The sequence below is a fragment of the Apteryx mantelli genome, chromosome 2 (genome assembly GCF_036417845.1).
Source record: "Apteryx mantelli isolate bAptMan1 chromosome 2, bAptMan1.hap1, whole genome shotgun sequence".
Lineage (NCBI taxonomy): Eukaryota > Metazoa > Chordata > Aves > Apterygiformes > Apterygidae > Apteryx > Apteryx mantelli.
This window is the reverse complement of record NC_089979.1, coordinates 42,822,007-42,837,674: the sequence shown is the minus strand read 5'-3', so window position 1 is coordinate 42,837,674 and position 15,668 is coordinate 42,822,007. Positions and strand designations below refer to the sequence as shown.

The following is a 15,668-nucleotide window of genomic DNA, read 5'->3' as shown; positions in this document are numbered from 1 at the left end:
ATGCATGCAGTTTTGGGTGTGGACAAGTTAAGGCCAGGTGGAGGCTTGGTCAAAAATTTCTTCATCAAGGGAAAGCAAAAACAATCAGAAAGAACAGTAATTTTAATACATACAAATTTAAATAGTTGCTTAGCTTTGGGACAGTAAGTCCTCAAGCTCACCTCTACAGCTGTAATATTGTTGGTTTTTTTTTCAATAGCCTTTAAATGTGAAATTTAAATCCACATATTAAAAAGTCATGAAGTGCATCTCATTACTGATGCAGACAGCTCTGCCTCAATGTTATTGCACAGAGGCCTCAACTGTCTGTGAAAGGCGGAGAACCTCTCCTTTGGGACGTCTCTTTTCTCTTAGCTTAGAGAACAGATGAACACTAGGTGTTTTTGTAAATCCACTTGCTAGCACCATTGCTGTGGGCAGAAATATCTGTCTCCAGTTTTGTTTGTGCATTAACTACGCTGTTGTATAGGCTTGTAAGTGAAATCAGGGACTGGATCTAGATCTGTCTGTCATTTTAACTTGGCATGCAAGTATTTTGTCAAGCCTAAACTCAGGCATGGCCTGAGCCTGGATCACATATATGACATGTGGCTACAGGCAGTATGGTCACAGTGAGCCATCTGACTCTGCAAACTCAATCTTGAACCTGGACCCAGCTACCAAAGACAGTAAGTTCCTTATCTCCATGGCCTAACTCTTAATACAGTTTTGCACTGAAGCTATTTCTGACCATATTTTTATGTCTACAGAAAACACTGATTATGGACAAACTGAATATATATATTTTTATGTACTTAAGAAACTGAAGTCTGGAAACATCTCACCAGTGAATTAACAATGATGTCAAGCAATGTATTTATTAGGATTGTCTTAGATCTCCTTAGTAAAGTCAACTGGAGGGGCCACAGAGAACAACAAAGTTTTATTATTTTCAGTTTCATGGACTAATCTGAAATGGAATATAGATTTAAGAGGAAAAACACAAACCACATACTGTGCTAAAAAGAATGTGAAATCTTTATCATGAGGATGTGAGCTTAAGTGTGCATGGGCTAGTGTAGTGCCTGTCTGCTGTTCTTGCTAAAAGAATGATCTAATGTTACTAAACTGCCATTACAAGATGCTTAATCCCCAGAGTGGGAAACAGGAAGAATATTCACAAGTTTCAATGCTATTTACTAATTGCTAATTGACTTGAGGAAAGCTAAAAAAATGACTGGAAACATCCATCCCCATCCTGATACACACACATACTAATAATGGAAATGGCAGCCAAAACAAACAACTAGCAGTGCGGTGCATCCTGTTGGCATTGTATTTTTGGCACTGTTGTAGCTACATAGAAAACAAGTGATACAAGAAATGTGTAAGGACATCTGTTCAGTAACCTATGGGGCTTCACTCACAAAACAGTTGTAAAATCTTCTGGGGGAGAGAAATATTTCTCTATATCTGTGCAGATGCTCTATTGTAAGAAAAATATCAATGGAAGGAAGTGTTGAGCCTTTAAAAAGAGGAAATTGTTCACCAGATTCACTGTCAAATGTTCCATTCTTTTCTTTCCTTTTCATTTAACCTAAGTTATCTGCCATTCACAAGTTATATTTAAGCCAAGTGGTGTAAATCTGTTGGGACCAATAGAATTGAATCATGGATTAAATTAGCCTAATGTATCCTTGTAACTCTTCTTCACTGCCCTTCTCCACTACTTGGGCTCTGTGTCACTCTGCTGATTATTCAGGTCACAGCCTCTTAGCTACCAGCTTCCTTCCTAAAACTAGGCTCTTCATATCTGTTTAGGGGCATGAAGGGGTGAGGAGAAGCATTAAGGACATCTTTTAAGGTCTAAAGTATTGTTTACTTATGAGCTTCTCTCAGCTTTGCTGATCCTTCCAAACATAAGCAAGCTATGGGAGAACCAGGAGAAAGAAAAGCAGGAGCTTTTAAGATAATGTAAGCCCCCCTTTACCTTTCATCTATGGCCCTTCAGTCATGTCCAGTTAAGCAACATTTTAAAAAGGAAAGGAACTTTCCCAAAATTCAAATATTGTTGTAAAAAGTCAGGAAATAAGTCAGGCTTCCCTCACAGACGTCTTATGGGGAGAGAGACGTGTTTCCATGCAAAAGAAATCATATCAAACATAAACCTGAAACACATTAGGAAACTGGAAAATAAAGAGGGGCTGTAAGGTGTAGGAGGTTGGGAGGACTTGTGGAAGGAAAGTTTACTTCTGGAAGCTGAGAGTGGTTGGGGAGTATTGAATGGGAGAGAATTTAGGAGCAGGAAAAAGTAATGGCCTAGGTGTGGGGGGATTTGTGGAGTAGTAGAGGTGGGTTCCTCTGCTCTTAAGTAAGTTGGAGCTTTGGGGTGGATAGTAAGGAGTGGAAGACCAGGGACTCTGGAGTGGCTTGGGAAGGATATGGGACTGAGGCCAAAGATGCTAGGGACTGGGGACTCTGCAATGAGAAGCTTGAGCTTTTGAAAGGACTGTAAGCTTACAGAGCAGCAAAGGTGAGAAGACAGGCAATGAGGGATGATATAAAAGGTGGCTCTTCAACAGTGCTCACACAAACAACCTTACACCTCTAATTGGAAGATTGGGGATACAGGCACAGGACTGCTTTCCTGCCACTCCCCTCTTCTGATACTTGGTTTCAGAAATGTGATAGTTCTGAGCTCTTATATTTTCTATCATGCTTGGGTTTGGGAAGGGTATAGTTTGAAGAGGGTGAGATGGAGGAGTGAGAGGAGTGATACTGCACTGTATAACAAGCAGTAGGATTTGAAAGTTGTGATGGCATTAAAGAGTGCTTATCATTACACACCTTATTATTACACACCTTCATTTTATATATTTCCTCTACATGTTCCATATTTGCATCCTTGACATCAATATAGTAATGACCCAGGCTTACAGGCAAGAGAGTTCATTTTTATATTGCAGTACTTCTTCCACTGCTGTTAGAAGAGCTGTTGTGAGCTGTTTCTGTTGCAATACTGGCTAATATTCCTCTAGGAAGTTCCGAAGCAGTTTTCCTGGAAAGCAAGCTTGGAAGCTGCTCTGCAATGTATGCGCTATGCCTTGCAATAGCCAGTTCTATGAGTTAACCAGTAGTAAGTAACAAAGATACTCATATTCAGAGGAATTCTATAAAGGAAGAAGTTTGGGTTGGTTCAGTTCCTCTGTTGATGGTCTGCCGGTTTTAGTGACCACTGATCAAGATCAGACTGTTCTGCACATCATATGATCAACCTGTGATCTAATCTTGACTGAAGCATTACTTGGCACTTCTTATTACTTACTACGATCAGGACCTCATTGTGCTAGCCACTGTACAGACAAATAACTTGAACAAATAGTTCTTCCGCAAAAAGTTTACAATTCACACATCAGATCAGGAAGCTAGAAATGGATACAGAAAAAGCAAACAAGATGGGTTCAAGAAATAGATGAAGTAGCAATAAAACTGTGTAGTAGTAGCAGATGTATCAGCTTCCTTTTCTCCTCACAGTGCTACCTGGTAATAGCTTTTAGACTGCCTTACATAAAAAGAAATAAGTGAGATGGTGATCATTTTACTAACATTCATTAGGAAAAACAAACAGGAGAAGGGAGAATATAAGCAGACAATGCCTGTGTTGTTGTCAGAGACAAAGCTGAAAGTGAAGAGAAAATTAGTGGGATCTGTCCTTAAATATAACGAACAAGATCCAGAACACCTATTTTAGGCAGTCAATCTAGGCTTTAAATTGCTTAAAACTTTGGTGCCTCACTTCAGTAGGATGCGAGTGTCTCAAGTGGCCTGAAAACAAATCATCCAGGAATAAAGGACATGGGATTGCTGCTGCTTACACCTACCCCTACTTGGCTCTCCACCTCCATCCCCTGTGCCCATTAAGCCAGCTTAAAAATATATATTTACTCATACATGTTTCAATTTGGCAGGATATTTTTTAAGCAAAATCAGTTCTCTGACCTGTTTCCCAGCTTGATCTGACAAACAGTTCTGTTGGCTCAGCTAAGTGAGCAGGATGTTATGGGGCAGACATGGGAACAAACAACATGAGAACAGTAAGAACGAAATTAGGCTAGAAACAACATATTTTGAAACCACAGTCTAGGAGTCTAGACTTTATATAAGGGCAGTAGCTAGGTGCCTCCAAAAGGTGATCAAGAAAGCCTGTGCTCTGAGCTGGGGGAAGCTTAGAGAGAGGGAAAGAGGCAGGGAACAGTAGCATTGACCAGCTGGTCTCCTTGCCCTGTCCTGGCTCAGAACTAGACATTAGATGCCTCCCTATGCTCAGGATCCAGAGACTGGTGCCTTATTGAGAAGGATCACCCATTTTAAACTGGTGGAGACTGCACACACCTGCTGTATGTTTCTAGCTAGATTTATTTCTGTCAGTTGATGTTAAACCACTCCGTAGCCAAGCATAGGACTAGGTGAAAGCCAGCAAGATAGCTTGACTCTCTATCTTAAAGATTATAACTTTTTTTTTTTTTTTTTTTTTTTTGGAGAAGGGATTCTTGCATGCCCATCTCTACCCCTTGAATTGTTTGGTTCTCATTGTTGCTCATCCATGACTGACTAAAGTAAAACAGAAAAGCAGACCTGTGCAAGGGAGCACAGGAGCCCAGATCTCTCTCCTTCCTCACTTGCTAAGCATGTTTTATACTGTGATGAAAAGGAGCCCAAGGAGAGGAACAGAAGGGAGAAATTAGGATGAAGAAAGGTGTGGCATTACTAGAACAAGCAGATGAGTTAAAAGGAGAGTGGACGAAAAACCTTGTTGCTACTGGGAGAAATTTGAACAAACCTAGTGATTTTTGCTGGGCAAACAAGATCCAGAATGGAAAGGTAGATGGTGATCAGAGGTTGCAGGAGCTGTGAATACATATCTGAAATTACGAGGGACACTATGAGGTGGTAGAAAAAGAGCTGTCTTGTAAGAAAATGCAAATATATCACAGAATCACAGAATCACAGAACCGCTGAGGTTGGAAGGGACCTCTGGAGATCATCTAGTCCAACCCCCCTGCTCAAGCAGGGTCACCTAGAGCACGTTGCACAGGATTGCGTCCAGGCGGGTTTTGAATACCTCCAGAGAAGGAGACTCCACAACCTCTCTGGGCAACCTGCTCCAGTGCTCTGTCACCCTCACAGTGAAAAAGTATTTCCTCATGTTCAGATGGAACTGCCTGTGTTTCAGTTTGTGCCCGTTGCCTCACGTCCTGTCACTGGGCACCACTGAAAAGAGTCTGGTCCCATCCTCTCGACACCCTCCCTTCAGATACTTGTACACGTTGATAAGATCCCCTCTCAGCCTTCTCTCCTCCAAGCTAAACAGGCCCAGCTCTCTCAGCCTTTCCTCATAAGAGAGATGTTCCAGTCCCCTAATCATCTTTGTAGCCCTTCGCTGGACTTGCTCCAGTAGTGCCACATCCCTCTTGTACTGGGGAGCCCAGAACTGGACGCAGTACTCCAGATGCGGCCTCACCAGGGCTGAGTAGAGGGGGAGCATCACCTCCCTCGACCTGCTGGCAACACTCTTCCTGATGCACCCCAGGATACCATTGGCCTTCTTGGCCACAAGGGCACATCGCTGCCTCATGCTTAACTCGGTGTCCACCAGCACTCCCAGGTCCTTCTCAGCAGAGCTGCTTTCCAGCAGGTCAACCCCAACCTGTACTGGTGCATGAGGTTATTCCTCCCCAGGTGCAGGACCTTGTGCTTTCCTTTGTTGAACTTCATGAGGTTCCTCTCCGCCCATCTCTCCAGCCTGTCCAGGTCTCTCTGAATGGCAGCACAGACCTCTGGTGTATCAGCCACTCCTCCCAGTTTTGTATCGTCTGCAAACTTGCTGAGGGTGCACTCTGTGCCTTCATCCAGGTCATTGATGAAGAAGCTGAACAAGACTGGACCCAGTACTGACCCCTGGGGGACACCGCTAGCTACAGGCCTCCAACTAGACTCTGCGCTGCTGAGCACAACTCTCTGAGCTCTGCCATTCAGCCAGTTCTCAATCCACCTCACTGTCCACTCATCTAGCCCCCACTTCCTGAGCTTCTCTATGAGGATGTTAGGGGAGACAGTGTCAAAAGCCTTGCTGAAGTCTAGGTAGACAACATCCACTGCTCTCCCCTCATCTACCCAGCCAGTCATCCCATCGTTGAAGGCTATCAGATCGGTTAAGCATGATTTCCCCTTGGTGAAGCCATGCTGACTACTCCTGAGCACCTTCTTGCCCTCCACATGCTTGGAGATGGCCTCCAGGATGAGCTGCTCCATCACCTTTCCAGGGATGCAGGTGAGGTTGACTGGCCTGTAGTTCCCTGGGTCCTCCTTCTTGCCCTTTTTGAAGACTGGGGTGACACTGGCTTTCTTCCAGTCCTCAGGCACCTCTCCTGTCCTGCCTGACCTTTCAAAGATGATGGAGAGTGGCTTAGCAATAACGTCCGTCAGCTCCCTCAGCACTCGTGGGTGCATCCCATCGGGGCCCATGGATTTGTGGGTGTCAAGTTTGCTTAAATGATCTCTAACCCAATCCTCCTCGACCAAGGGAAAGTCTTCCTTCCTCCAGACTTTCTCCATGGTCTCCAGGGTCTGGGGTTCCTGAGGGCTGGCCTGAGCAGTAAAGACTGAAGCAAAGGCAGCATTCAGTAACTCTGCCTTCTCTGCATCCTTCGTCACCAGGGCACCCACCCCATTCAGCAAAGGGCCCACATTTTCCCTAGTCTTCCTCTTGCTACTGAGGTATTTGAAGAAGCCCTTCTTGTTGTCCTTGACATCTCCTGCTGGATTTAATTCCAAACGGGCCTTAGCTTTCCTCGTCGCATCCCTGCATACTCTGACAACGTTCCTATATTCCTCCCAAGTGGCCTGTCCCCCTTTCCACTTTCTGTATACTTCCTTCTTCTGGTTGAGTTTTGCCAGGAACTCCTTGCTCATCCATGCAGGTCTCCTGCCTCCTTTGCTTGACTTCCTACTCATAGGGATGCACCGCTCTTGAGCCTGGAGGAGGTGATGTTTGAATATTAACCAGCTCTCTTGAACGCCCCTTCCTTCTAGGGCTGTAACGCATGGGATTCCTCCAAGTAGGTCCCTGAAGAGGCCAAAGTTTGCTCTCCTGAAGTCCGGGGTTGCGATCCTACTTAGTGCCCTGCTGCCTCCTCGCAGGATCCTGAACTCCACCATCTCATGGTCACTGCAGCCAAGGCTGCCCCGACCTTCACATCTTCCACCAGTCCTTCTTTGTTTGTTAGTACGAGGTCCAGCAGCACACCTCTCCTTGTTGGCTCCTCCACCACCTGTGTCAAGAAGTTGTCACCAATGCTCTGCAGGAACCTCCAGGACTGTTTGTGCCTAGCTGTGTTCTTTCCAGCAGATATCAGGGTGGTTAAAGTCCCCCATGAGAACCAGGGCCTGGGATCGTGAGGCTACTTCCAGCTGTCTGTAGAAAGCCTCATCGACTTCCTCTTCCTCATCAGGTGGCCTGTAGTAAACACCCACAACAGTGTCACCCATGCTAGCCTGCCCTTTAATCCTTACCCATAAGCTCTCGACTCACTCTTCGTCCGCCCCTAGGCACAGCTCAATACATTCCAGTTGCTCTCTCACATAAAGAGCAACTCCACCACCTCGCTTTCCTGGCCTGTCTTTCCTAAAAAGCACGTAGCCATCCATGACAGCACTCCAGTCATGCGAGCTATCCCACCATGTCTCTGTAATGGCAATGAGATCATGGCCCTGCGACCGCACACACATCTCTAGTTCTTCCTGTTTGTTCCCCATGCTGCGTGCATTGGTGTACAGGCATTTCAGGGAGGTGATCGAGCATGCAGGTTTCCCAGGAGGGGTAGAAGAGGGTCCTCCATAGCCACATCCCATGCGCACTTCCCTGGCTGCATTCACCTGCTGGAGGCATCCCAGCTTGAGCTGTCTTTTGCCAGCTACCCTGGCACTATAACTCTTCCCTTCCCCCATCTTTCCTAGTTTAAAGCCCTCCTTACCAGGTTGGCCAACCTGTTGGCAAAAAGACCCGCGTGCCCCACCTCATGAGGTGGATCCCATCTCTCCCCATCAGTTGTCGATCTTCAAACAGGGTCCCATGGTTATAGAAACCAAAACCCTGTTGCCAACACCAGCAGTGCAGCCAGTCGTTACCTTGGAAAGTCCGTCTCCTCCTCCTCTCATCCATCCCCCTCACTGGCAGGATTGAGGAGAAGATGACCTGGGCTCCCAGACCCTTGACCACCATCCCCAGAGCTCTGAAATCCTGCTTGATGGTCTCCAGTTTGCCCTTGGTGTCATTGGCGCCCACATGGAAGAGCAGCAGTGGGTAATAGTCCGAAGTGTGGACAAGCCTTGGCAGTCTTTCCATGACATCTCTCACATGAGCCCCTGGCAGGCCACAAACCTCTCTAGACATGAGGTCAGGTCGGCAGATAGATGCCTCCGTCCCCTGCAGCAGGGAGTCCCCCACAAAATCAAAACGTCAAAAAAAACAGGAAAAAAGAGGAAAGGGATTGGGGAACTCAGTGGGTGATAGAAGTGATAGGTCCTAGAACTGGAGTTGTTACTGAGTGAAGCTGAGGTTCAGCACTTCTGGGACAAACCATACATGGAAAAAAGGAAGCAAGAAAGATGTGGACAGCAGGAATTTGAGATGAAGGGAAAAATTATGTCAGTGGATGGCAAGAAGGAGCAAGCAGAGAACAGTGTAGCTATCAGATACAGGAGGCCCAGAAGACATGGCAAAGGGAAAGGGGACAGGTAAGTAACAATGATTGATAGTCTGAGGTTTAGCAAGACATTTTAAGAAATGTTTAGCTTTATCTTTGTTTGCTAGGGCAAAACCTCACAGACTAGAAAGATTCCACCTTTGTTGATTATGGATGGGAGTGCTTTCTGAAGTGTTAGAAACTAGTCATTGTTATAGACAAATCTGGGATACATGGTCTTTTAGTCTAGGGCAGCCTGGCAATTCTTGTGCTGTTTTTCATCTTGCCAAAATACACATTGTCTAATAATATTTAAGTTGTATAAACATACTTTTCAAGAAAAGGAGCTGTTGAGAGAATCCAGACAAAGCATTACTATGAAAGTAAATCTAGTACTTCACTACAATGGCAGCTTCCGTTATGGACAGTGTCCCTGTTGCCCAAGAAGAATGGGAGATGGAGATAGAAACATAGATTCTTTCTGTCTTGTCAAGTAAAAGGAGAGCAACTCCCACATTTCTAAATGGTGCTTGTTGGCCTGACCATGAAAAGCAATGCTGTAAGACTTACAATCAGTTCCAGTATATGTGATGTTACCTTCTATGATAATGTCAGTGAAAAGTTACCTTTTTTTTGCTGTGATTAGTCCTGAGTGCAACTTAGGTGGGAGTGATTAAATAGAAAAATCTGTTTTTCAGTTTTGCCTTTCATTTCACCTCTAAGACAGAACTGACCTCTACTGTTTTACTGTATTGGATGTGTTTTTGAAGGGAGGCACGTGATATCTGAGAGTTTCATAATCAACCTTTGCTAAATTAATTATGAAAAATCATTTGTCTGTTGCCAAAGCAGTTAGGGGAGAGAAGAACAATTTGCTTCACAGAACTAAAGCAGGACTCGTGAAGGGGGGAGAGAAGCTGGTCAATAAAGAATGCAATTATACAGAAAAATCTAAGCTGTAAAATCGATCATTCTTCTGTTGTTGATGCTCTATAATCATCCTGTATTGGCTCACTATATTTAGCACACTTGAATGAGTTATGTATAAGATATCAGTCTATTGCATTGTTTGAAATCTAGACTTGGCACGTTCATACTGTCCTACTGACCCTCTTCCTGCTACTCACAACTTTTTCAATCATCCAGAAGACAAGAATCCTTCCATAGGAGCTCCGGGAAGCATAGGTTCTAGGAAAGCACATGAGGAGGCTAGAGAGACTTTATAGGCCGGAGAAGCAAGAATCCTAAAATCTAATCTTGTTCTTCACCTAGGTAATGCAGTTTTCATTAACACGAATGGAAGTCACTCACATGCCCAGGAAGATGAAGATATACTCAAACCTGTGCACAAACACAGCTGTTTATCATGGCACTGTCATGCAGCTTCTTTATTAGCTCTGTAGTCTAAATGGCCTCAAAATACAGTAAATGATTTAAAAGTAAAATACCCACCTTCCTTCATTTGGTATTAATATTGTTATGTTAGTGGGGGTTTTGACAGCTCATTTTTTCTTTAGGCAGCGTTAAGTGCCTTGAAACAGTTTTCAGAACAAGGACTGGATCCAGTGGAAGGGGCTATGAAAGTTGAAAATGGATCACTTGAAAAGTAAGTACCTTTTAAATCCTCGGCATTTCAATGCCTGTGTGGCATGGTAGATAAGAAATGTTAATTAAGAGCTTAGCTGCCCTTTTAAACCTGTGCAAAAAAATTTCCTTTGAAATTTACATAAAATTTTTCACAGTTTGAGAGCATAAACAGGATTTCAGGTTTAGCTTTACTGGTAATACTTAATAATGAACTATCAGGCAGTCAGTCCTCCTATGGAAATCCTGAAGGAAAGGATTTTCTTTTTATTTTATGGATTCTGTGTAAGTAGCGTAACATGATTTTTGTCAAATGTGTTGCAGCACATGATATCGCCTGTAGATAGGATAGCTATCTGTCAGTAAGTCCTTATGTCTGCAAGATGAATTTTACCCTAGAGAATTTAAAAGCAAGATAAAATTTCTGTCGGATCTTAAAAACCCATATCTGGAATATTAGTTTTAAGCAGCAGACAATAGATCCAGGTTTCACACTGGATTTTCAATTATTTAAAAAAGCAGGATTGTCTGTAGAATCCAGTAGAGAATTTTTTTTCCAGTTGTTGGTCTGCTTAAGTAAAAAGGTAACCTTCTCTTACTAAATAAATTAGGAAGTAATGGAATAAGAGGAAAAAGACTGTAAGTGGCATTTGGAATTTTTGATAGATATATTGTATTTTTTATAAACTAATTTAATCAGAAACATTTTTCCATATGATCTCATCAGCATAGTATTTGAACATAAATATTGTTATTTCACTTTAAAATGTTGCCTTCCATAGAGACCTTTGAATCTCATGTGCCATCTGCTAATAAACATGTCTTAAAGATGTGCAACCCTGGACCTTACCATTCTTGTTAATGTATTAATCTTTCAGACAAGTCAAGCATCTGGGAGAGAAAGCAGACAATAAACAGACTAACTCAGGCACCATTGCTCAGGACTGCAAGGATTCAAAGGCTGTCGTCTAGGAGCTTCCCAGCGCCCACGGCTGCCACTGCATCCTTATAAACCTGTCAACACGCAATAGGGTGTATGTGTACAAGGAAATGAATGACTAATACCATTATTTGAGTCTTATGTGAAGACAACACTATTCTAACACAAGAGATAGTATACATGGTACTGTTTATTCAACTGTGGAAAAAAATAGAATTGAACATTTCCCTTAGAGCTTGAGATCAGAGCATAACTCAATTGCCCAGAGGCAGAAGAAATCTGATCATGTTACTGGAGGTTAAAGTAACAACCAATTAACAAAAAGTGTTAGATAAAAAGGGAAATTTTAAAATTGATTAATATTGAGGAAAACAAGTCAGCATTGGTTCAGTTATACAATTTTTTCGTAGTGTAGTTTAAGTTCAGCTTACTGTTTTTTAAATAATGCTTGAATATTTTAAAAATAACCAATGACAGTGCTGTGAGAATTGTAGTTGTTGTCTTCATATATAGTCATACAGCTTATCTTTTTATGCAGACATTATGCATTCTTCATTCTATATGAATAAGTATGACTTTAAGATGCACTACTCAGAGTTGTATGCAAGCAGAAGTTTAAATCATGACAAGTATTTGCTTAACATGAACAGATGTTAGTTATGATCAGTCTCAATATACTCCAGGAAAAGCAGATATGGTATTTGATTTTCCTTGCCATAATCAATTAAAGAGGCGTCTTGCCTCCAAGCAACATTTTCCCCTTCAATTCTGCTCTCTGTTGTGTGAAGCACATCTACACCCCATTCTGTGTGTTGTATCAACCCACCGTTTGCATCAACTGAGTGTTTTTAATCTCTGCATTCTGACCAAGAGCAAAAGATAGGATTGCAATGTTATCTAACCAAGGAAGGAAAACTGTTGATGTAAAGATCGTTCTGTTGTAAAGGGAGTAGCAGCAGAGATAAGACCTGGGGCTGCGCTCTGTACCAGCATATTTCATTCAAGTGTGTGGCCAAATGCAGTAAAACCACATCAGTTCATGTGTACGATGACAGTGTCGTCTCCTTCTTTATCATTCACAGGTAGACAACTCAGAGAATGAATTGAAAAAAACAATTACAAACTAACGAATGACTGGCCAAAGCGCCAAAAACAGTGTTCAGCGTACCTTTCTCTATGCCTCCACCTTCTACAAACTTATTATGTTAAAGCGGTCATACTGACAGTTAAGTTATTTATTTGTCTGAAATACGACTATTTTTTTTAAGCCTTATGCAATAAATATGTAAGGCAACTACCAACTGCATAGCAGTCACGACAACATTGCATAAGATTTTAGAAGCATGTAAAGCAGAAATCACAACCCAGATGACTCACTCAGGAAAACAAAGAGCAATGTAAGGAAATGGTGCAAGGTACAGTGGAATTGATTCACCTCTATGAAAGACTTCAGGGTAACATCTATCAGGCTTTTACAGGGTGAGTGGTTGCTAAAAATTCTAAGTCCTTTTTCTCAGGGGTATGATTCACTCTCCTCCCCACAGATTAAGAGCCTTTGTGCTCAGAGTTTGCAGTTTATCTAGGGTCTGATTCTGTGGCGTGTAAAACTGTCTGGAACAAGCTGAGCCTTTCAATTCCCACAGAACTGGGAGATTGCCAGAGGCATTTGACACCTGGCAGACTCAAGTTCTTAAGCATACAAAAATGCTTAGATCTTCCACAGTGTCTTTCTCAGGGATACACTACCTGCCTAGTTGGCTACCAAAGCAGAAATCTACTGCTCCTTCACCTTAGCAGCCAGCTGAGGTAGTTCAGAAGCAGGCTCAGTCTCTGCTCAAGCAGTACCTTCTGGTGCAAAGCGTACAAAAGGCATTATTGTCCTCTCCCATGGAGAACAGGAACAAAAGGAAGAGACAAACCTATTCATTGACAACTCTGTTCATTTGCATCTGTCTCAAGGACAAGAAGCTGAGTTTGCTGGGGATAATGTGACAAGGAGACTGAGAGTATGGTCTCCCAAGCATTAACAGTACCTCTGTAGTATGTTCCCAGTCCGGTCACTACAGAGTAACCCTTTGGCAAACCTGCTTTGTACTTGTTTGCCCAGAAACTCAAGGTATAGCTTGACACTTTCTCATCCACTGATCTGGGAACCAACCAGAGCAGACTAAAGCTTCCCATGCTCAGCAGGAGCATGAATGACAAAACTTTAGTCTTCTCAAGCCCAGGTGTCAGCAGTAGCTGCACAGTGTTGTTCAGGCACCTCTGACCCCCACCAACATGGTGATGTTTCCTAGGCATAGCTGCAGAAATGCATCCAGTAATCTTCAGATTAGTTGCTTTGTTGTGTTCATGGCAGATGGCCTCTCCATTGGGCACTGGGCTCGCTACAGTGCACATGACAGAACAGCAAAGTGGTACTTACCTCGCTCCAAATGAGCAAATTGCAATCAAACGCATGCAACTGGTTATGTAGGCCCAAGCTGTCTCAGTCAGCCCCTACTTTGCAGACAACAGTACAGAAAGGTCAACTCTATGTAATTTTCAACATCTCAGGTCCTCTTGTTGGTCAGAGAGATACTTGATTCTTGCCGTGACAAAAGCAAGTCAAGTAACTGGGGGAGCTTGTTCATTTTTTTGAAACTATGGAAACATGGAGTAGATTTATTTTGGGGTCATATATCAGCAGGATTTCTAACTATTTTCCAAATGCAGGATTGCCTAGTATTTGCAGTAATCACAAGTCAGAAAATTCTGTTCAGTTTGAGGTAAAGTGCACACAGATGGCAGTTTTAAAACACCTCCCAAACTGCAGGTTAAAAGCCTCACCAAAGAGGTGCCAATGAAGTCTAAGAGCTTTTCCTGACATAATTCTGAAGAAAGAGTCCCTGCTCTCTACAGGTATGGATGGGAGCACAGAGACCTTAATATGGAGCTCATCAAGATACCACACCTGAACTCCATTATGTTGGTTTAGTGTTATTTTAACACACTGCAAAGCTTGTGTCTCAGATTTCAATCTGTCTACCTGCATAACACATACAAGCAGTTTCTTAAAGAAAATTCTGCAGTATTCTCACACACACATATACAGCAATGAACTTTAAGTGTAGTTTGGCATTGTCACTAGCAACTTCCCAAGAGCCTGAGGAGAATTCTTGCACCAGAGGTGTTGCAGCAGGCAGTGGACATGTTTCCAAACTTGTCTTGTTGGTTCACAGCTGTCCCTGTTTTAGTTCCTGAGCCGGCAGCATCTGAAAGCTTCTGGGGAAAGCTTTAGTCCAATGATGTAAACACTTTTTTTTTTTCCTTCAGCAGCCCCAACTGCTTTCCATAATCAGATAAAAGTTGGTAAACAGGGGCAAATAGAACAAAGCACCCTTTATATTTAATTGTGCTTAATAATTAGCTAATGATGTACAGTGAATATTGGAGAAGAAGCAGTGTGTTTTGAATGTGATTATTAGTCCTAAAATGGTTGAGTTTGATTCTCTAAAAGCAGTTAATCATTTTTATTTATATTTTTAGATTGTACCATCTTTGGGGTAGAGACTGTGTCAATCCTCTATTTGCAAAGCACCAAGAATAGTTTAGTTTCCTGTTTAGCACATGTTCTGCATCTTTCATCCTGCATCACAAAGCACTTTCCAAAGATGGGAAAATGCCATATTTTAGAGATCTGGATCAGAGGTATAAACTGGTCCTGAGGAACAAAGCTGGAAACTGTGCCCATTTGGCAAAGACTGCTGAGAGCACTGCCATGAAGACTGTGTTCAACTCCTTTTAAGGACTCAGGAACCCAAATCGTCATCAGTTGTGGACAACACTCATTAATCAGGAGGAATTATGCTTAGAGGAAACTAATACCCTCAGGTATCCTCTCAGAAAATCTTTTCAACACCTTCTGGTGATCAACAGCTTACACAGGAAAAGCCTCATCACAGAGAGACTGTAGGTATATGATATAACTAAAAGGAAAAGAATTGACATGGTTAACTTCATATCTGAGTTATCACTGCCAATTGCACACTGACCTGTCAACAGTTCAGCACGTTCTGGAACTTTGTATTCTCACATTGACACACATTTTGCACCGAGTTCCAGATAGACAGATGTGCTGCTTGCAACAAATGCAAAACACAGCAGCATCTGGGCTGTAGAGTTGGAGAAAAGGATGCAGATGTCTATGGTTCTTCCTCCACCATCCCAGCATTCACTGCCCATTTACAATGAAACTGAATTTACCCCTCAGCTAGAGTCCTTCCCTGAATTCAACATGCCACCATATAATTACACCTGATTGAAGTCATAGCCAGAGGATTTAAAAGACAAAGTGTTCATCAGCAGCATTTTTAAAGGGTATTTATGTAATGAGTAGAGAAGAACCTCAGGAGTTCTTGTTCTCTCTGTTGTCTCTCCCC

At 42.8% G+C, this 15,668-nt stretch overlaps 1 protein-coding gene across 3 annotated transcripts in view; it reads left to right on the top strand.

Annotated features, from left to right (window-relative positions):
* The window catches only part of STAU2 (staufen double-stranded RNA binding protein 2), a 182,797-nt gene extending 170,498 nt beyond the window's left edge, over window positions 1–12,299 (top strand). For all 3 annotated transcript variants that reach the window (XM_067290559.1, XM_067290558.1, XM_013942834.2), the window contains 2 exons: window positions 10,241–10,329; window positions 11,186–12,299. In XM_067290559.1, coding sequence (XP_067146660.1) covers window positions 10,241–10,329; window positions 11,186–11,279 — 183 coding nt within the window. In that variant the 3' untranslated portion in view covers window positions 11,280–12,299. The remainder of the gene's footprint in view (window positions 1–10,240; window positions 10,330–11,185) is intronic.
* Window positions 12,300–15,668: the final 3,369 nt, after the last annotated feature.